Here is a 6,000-nt window from a genome sequence, read left to right on the forward strand (position 1 = left end):
ACAGCATTTTCAGTCTGGGGGGAGGGGAGTGTTAAATGTACTAGCAGATTTAGATATGCTAACACATTCCATTTAAGCAGTTACAACCATTTGTTTTTTCTTTTTGGGATAAAGGTTTATTACATAAATAAATAAAATCTGATTATTGTAATCACTCCTGTCAGTGGTAAATGATTTGTCTCAACCCCCTAAATGCTACATCTACAGAAAAGCTTGTTCTGCTGAAAAATAACAGACTTACTGGCTGGATCACCAGTTGAAAACAAAAGGAAAAACTAATGCAGCCATCACATCTAAGAATTGGTAAGGGCTCTTTCACACAGGTGGAATCTGTCAAGTGGATCCGCCTGCTCAGTAGGGGATCTGTCCATTGATCTCTGCCAGGGGCAGACTGACCGAGGGCCCGGGGTCAGTAGGGGGCCCCATGAGATGCCCCTGGTACCTTTTTCATAGGCTTTTTTGAGTTTGGGCAAGGACACAGGGGCCCCATGATCCCCTATTGCCCGGGGGCCCCATGAGTTGTCAGTCTGCCCCTGATCCTCGCTGAGCAGGCGGATGACAGGCCCATGTCCACTCTGCTTGTGCACAATGGACATGGAAACAGCCCGCCATTCTCTAAGGGGCGGCTGGATCAAAACGGACCTCCTCTACATTTACATCTGATTTTAATCTGATCCGATCCACTAGATGGGTGGAGAACAGATCCCCATCCTTCTCTTTTTAGCAGATCGGATCAGATGCAGGTGGGTGCAAATGGACATGTCTGTTTACATCTGCCACTCTATAGAGGGCAATACATGGTCCGATTGGGTCTGCCTGAAAAACAGACAGGCGGACCCAAACGGTCCGCCTGTGTTAAAGGGGCCTAAACTGCATTATAATAATTGTTTGCTTTTGGGATTAATACTGCTTCAAAACTCAAAGAAACCTAAAGATTTTCCCTTGCAGTAGAGCTGCGCCTGCAATTTGGGGACAAAAAAGTGCTTTTACTTACCTAAACCTCAGCTCCACCAGCAGTTGGTTGCTCCCCTGTGCTCTGGTGGTGGACTGTCCCTCCACATCCTCTGCAGGGCTATGGACCATACATCGGTCTTGATGACTTCAGCAGACCTTAGACCACCAGATTGTAGAGGAGAAGATTATGGGCTTAGTGAGGTTTATGTTTATTCTTGTGTAAATGATTTTATGGATGTGAGTGTGAAGTATTGTTTGGGTTTTGAATTGTGGAGTAACTTGGATTTTTGTTGTAAATTTTTATTATAATGACAATAAATACATCTATATCTGTCAGGACTGGTCTAGCAGCTTGGAGTAGGGTTGCCAATCGCCAGTAAATTTACAGACAGTTTGCAAAAATCTGTGATTTTTACCACTGTCTGTAAAGATCAGGGGCTGATAATTTGTCATCCTGTGTAGACTAGTGTTTTTTAAGCTGAAAAACGCTGGATAAAAAATCACTGATAATAACGTTTTTAGTAGCATTTTAGTACTGTGTAGTAGAAGCATTTAGTGTTTGATTAGCGTTTTTACAGTATGTGTATAGGGAATAAAAGCTAGAACAAAAACTGTTAGGAGCATTTTAGTAGCCCTTAGACGGTTTTAGGAGTGTTTAGTGTTTTTTTCTGTGGAAATATGCTCCAAAAAAACTCTAGACAACAATTTTTTTTTACTCCTAGATGCTGAAGCTCAGAAAATGCTAACAGCCTAAAGCAGTGTGCATGAACACATAAGAGACCACTATTTAGCTTCTAGAAGCAGAAAAAATATGCTGATAATAGCTTCCAGGAGCTTAGAAATGCTGGTGTGCATGGAGCCTTTAAGTGTCAACCAGGCAAGTTACTTGGCATACGGGTATTGTCAGTGTTTATACTGTCTAAATATCGATTGGCTTCGTTTTTAAGCTTTTCAGTAAAAAAATGTGCTCCATCAGTAAATTTTCCATGTTTTGTCCTTAAAACATGCTGCTGGAGATTGGCAACACTGGAGTGGGGGTGTGTGCAAGTGGGGGATCGGGCAAGTAAATGGGCTTTTTTTTGGGTTTCCCCTAGACAAGCAGTTAACCCTCCGAGTGCAGGTGTAACCCCACTACAAGGGAGGATTTTCCGATTCCCAGCTTGGAATAGTTGTGAATGGAGTATCCCTTTAAGATGCAATGGAGACTACAGCTCCGGGGTAATAAGAGGCAGACAGTAACTTACTGTAAAAGATGTACTCGGTGTAGCTGCTCCAGATCTTGTCGTCCCTGTATTGATTGACGAAGGCCGCCGTCCCAGTGGAGTTGCAGGCAACCATGTGGAATCCAGCTTCGGACAGCCTGTCGAAGGCTTGCTCCAGGTAGGTGAACTTCAGGTAGAACCTGGACGTGTACTTTTCAGGGGGGCGATCGGGGTCTCGACTCTCGTTCAAAGTTTCGCCGAACACTTCCTTGGCCAGGGCTATCCTCCCGCACACCATGATCCTGGCCACCCTCCGGAACTTGGCGTCCGCCTGGTTGTCCCTGACCATGGTGTACGAGCCCCTGTAGCCTATGGTGATGAAGCCAGACTTTTTATCCACAGCTGCAGTCCTCATCAGATCACTGCTCTGGGACGTCTCCTCCAGGTCGCTCTGGCAGCCCTCGTCGTTCAGGGAGCTCTGCTTGGTGACTTTGGGGGTCAGCAGCTTGACCAGGTCCTGCAGCTGGAAGTACTCAGCCTCTCGGAGCAGCCGCTCCTTCTCCGGGAAGTGGTCGGGCAGGGACAGCTGTCTGTCCCGGAGGAAGTCCAGGACGTACCTGAAGAGGAAGCCGTCCCTGTCGATGAAGAAGCGGGCTCGGTTGTCCCTGGGCAGCTCCTTCACGTTGTTCCTGGAGAACATGCTGTGCAAAGTGCTGTCCGGAACGCTGGTGAGAGTGGAGTGCTTGGTGACATAGACCTGGCCGCCCACGTTCAGCTCCACCACCTCGGGGAACGGATAGGACATGTCGCTGATCGGGAGGATGGTGGTGTCCTTCAGAGCCATGGCTCCACATCAGCCCCGGGCACCCGAGACTACCTGCCGCCGCTCTCCGCTCAGCCCGACCCACCCACCAACACTGAGCCAGGATCAGCCCGACCCACCTACAAACACTGAGCCAGGATCAGCCCGACCCACCTACAAACACTGAGCCAGGATCAGCCCGACCCACCTACAAACACTGAGCCAGGATCAGCCCGACCCACCTACAAACACTGAGCCACGTTCAGCACCGCGGACAGCGACCGCCGCTCAGCACGACCCACCCACCAACAATGAGCCACGCTCAGCACCGCGGACAGCGACAGCCGCTCTCCGCTCAGCCCGACCCACCCGCCAATACTAAGCCACGTTCAGTACGCTCAGCACCGCGGACAGCGACCGCCGCTCTCCGCTCCGCACGACCCACCCACCAACACTGAGCGAAGCTCAGCACCGCGGACAGCGACCGCCGCTCTTCGCCACTGACAGCCAACCGCTCACACATGTCACTGCGGGCTGGGTGCGCGACGCCAACTTTCTATTACTACACAATAACCCCCCCCCCCCACATCTACATAATAATCCCCCCTACATCTACAGAATAATCCCACACACCCACATGTAGACACCCCCCCACAACTACAAAATAATCTCACCCCCCCATAACTACAGAATAATCCCACACACCCACAACTACAGAACCCCACACACCAGGATTACTGAACCCCGCACACACCCACAACTACAGAACCCCACACACCAGGATTACTGAACCCCACACACACCCACAACTACAGAACCCCACACACCAGGACTACTGAATCCCACACCAGGACTACTGAATCCCACACACACCCACAACTACAGAACCCCCCACACCAGGATTACTGAATCCCACACACACCAAGAACTACAGAACCCCACACACCCACAACTACAGAACCCCACACACCAGGACTACTGAACCCCACACACCCACAACTATAGAACCCCACACACCAGGATTACTGAATCCCACACACACCAAGAACTACAGAACGCCACACACCCACAACTACAGAACCCCACACACCAGGACTACTGAACCCCACACACCCACTACTACAGAACCCCACACACCCACAACTACAGAACCCCACACACCAGGACTACTGAACCCCACACACCCACAACTATAGAACCCCACACACCAGGATTACTGAATCCCACACACGCCAAGTACTACAGAACCCCACACACCAGGATTACTGAATCCCACACACCCACAACTATAGAACCCCACACACCAGGATTACTGAATCCCACACACACCAAGAACTAGAGAACCCCACACACCAGGACTACTGAATCTCACACACACCATGAACTACAGAACCCCACACACCAGGACTACTGAACCCCACACACCCACAACTACAGAACCCCACACACCAGGACTACTGAACCCCACACACCCACAACTATAGAACCCTACACACCAGGATTACTGAATCCCACACACACACACCAAGAACTACAGAACCCCACACACCAGGACTACTGAATCCCACACACACCAAGAACTACAGAACCCCACACACCAGGACTACTGAATCCCACACACACCAAGAACTACAGAACCCCACACACCAGGACTACTGAATCCCACACACACCAAGAACTACAGAACCCCACACACCAGGATTACTGAATCCCACACACACCAAGAACTACAGAACCCCACACACACACAACTACAGAACCCCACATACCAGGACTACTGAACCCCACACACCCACAACTACAGAACCCCACACACCCACAACTACAGAACCCCACACACCAGGACTAAAGAATCCCACACACCCAGAACTAGACAACCCCACACATCCAGAACTAAAGAACTCCACACACCAGGACTACAGAACCCCACACACCCAGAACTAGACAACCCCACACACCCAGAACTATAGCACCCCACACACCAGGACTACAGAAACCCACACACCCAGCATTAAAGATACCCCCCCAAGAATGACAAAGTCCCAACACCCAGAGCTACAAAATCCCACACCCCCACAACTACAGAATTCCACACCCCCACAACTACAGAACCCCACACATCCAGAGCTACAGAACCCCACACATCCAGAGCTACAGAACCCCACACATCCAGAATGACAGAATCCCACACACCCAGAACTACAGAATCCCACATCCATACTATAAAAGAAAAATAAATAAATAGAAATATATGTTCTCAACTCTGATTCATCCAAACTGTCCAATTACATAACAATCACAAATGTGCAAATATACTGTATAAATAAAAGCTCAACCGTAATTCTTATGCGTTAGCAATTCATTTGCCGATCACCCTATAAGTAACAACTAATGTGCAAATATGCAAAACCTATGTGCAATATACTGTATGTGTGGTTACATTTATCAGCCACTCCTATATAAAAATTGCAAGAACAGTGTGCAAATATACAAATCAAGTGCAAACTATATTGGAGTGCCAAAGGATGTTAACATGTCAAATTGCATAAAATGAAGGAAAGTCCAAGTATGATAGATGAAGGGAGAGATAGACCCCTTCATCTGTATCAATCCCAGTGAAGAAATATCCAGCTCCAACGCTTCGTGTGTCATACACCACCCACACTGTGCTGGCAAAGTTCACCAGCATTATATGACCCACAATGCAGTGGTAATAAATTGCTTTTTGTATTTTGAAAGGCCTTCTGCCCCCTTAATGACACCTCAGAAGACTCCCAAGTGAGTAAGATGTAGAACCTCTGCACCTTGGTTCACATATATGCAGTGCTGGAGACGCAGCGAATCCTGAGCGTTTCCCGCACTGCATTGAAATCAAATTCCATTCATGTGATCTGCCACGGGTGTCAATGTTAAAATAATGACACCCAAAACAGGTCGCAAAACACAGTGCAATTGCAAGAATTCCAGTGCTGCAAAAAAAAAGTTGCCTGCACCTTTTTTTGTGCAAGTGTGGTGCAAATTGAGTCCATACTAAATAAATGG

The 6,000-nt window shown here is 48.5% G+C and overlaps 1 protein-coding gene across 1 annotated transcript in view; it reads right to left on the reverse strand.

Annotated features, from left to right (window-relative positions):
- The window catches only part of KCTD8 (potassium channel tetramerization domain containing 8), a 192,308-nt gene extending 188,857 nt beyond the window's left edge, over positions 1-3,451 (reverse strand). The window contains exon 1 of the mRNA XM_089657288.1: positions 2,199-3,451. Coding sequence (XP_089513414.1) covers positions 2,199-3,000 — 802 coding nt within the window. The 5' untranslated portion in view covers positions 3,001-3,451. The remainder of the gene's footprint in view (positions 1-2,198) is intronic.
- Between the last annotated feature and the right edge of the window lie 2,549 nt (positions 3,452-6,000).

Source organism: Staurois parvus, unplaced genomic scaffold (assembly GCF_062004578.1).
Source record: "Staurois parvus isolate SC_StPar_1 unplaced genomic scaffold, SC_StPar_1.0 ptg000980l, whole genome shotgun sequence".
Taxonomy (NCBI): Eukaryota; Metazoa; Chordata; class Amphibia; order Anura; family Ranidae; genus Staurois; species Staurois parvus.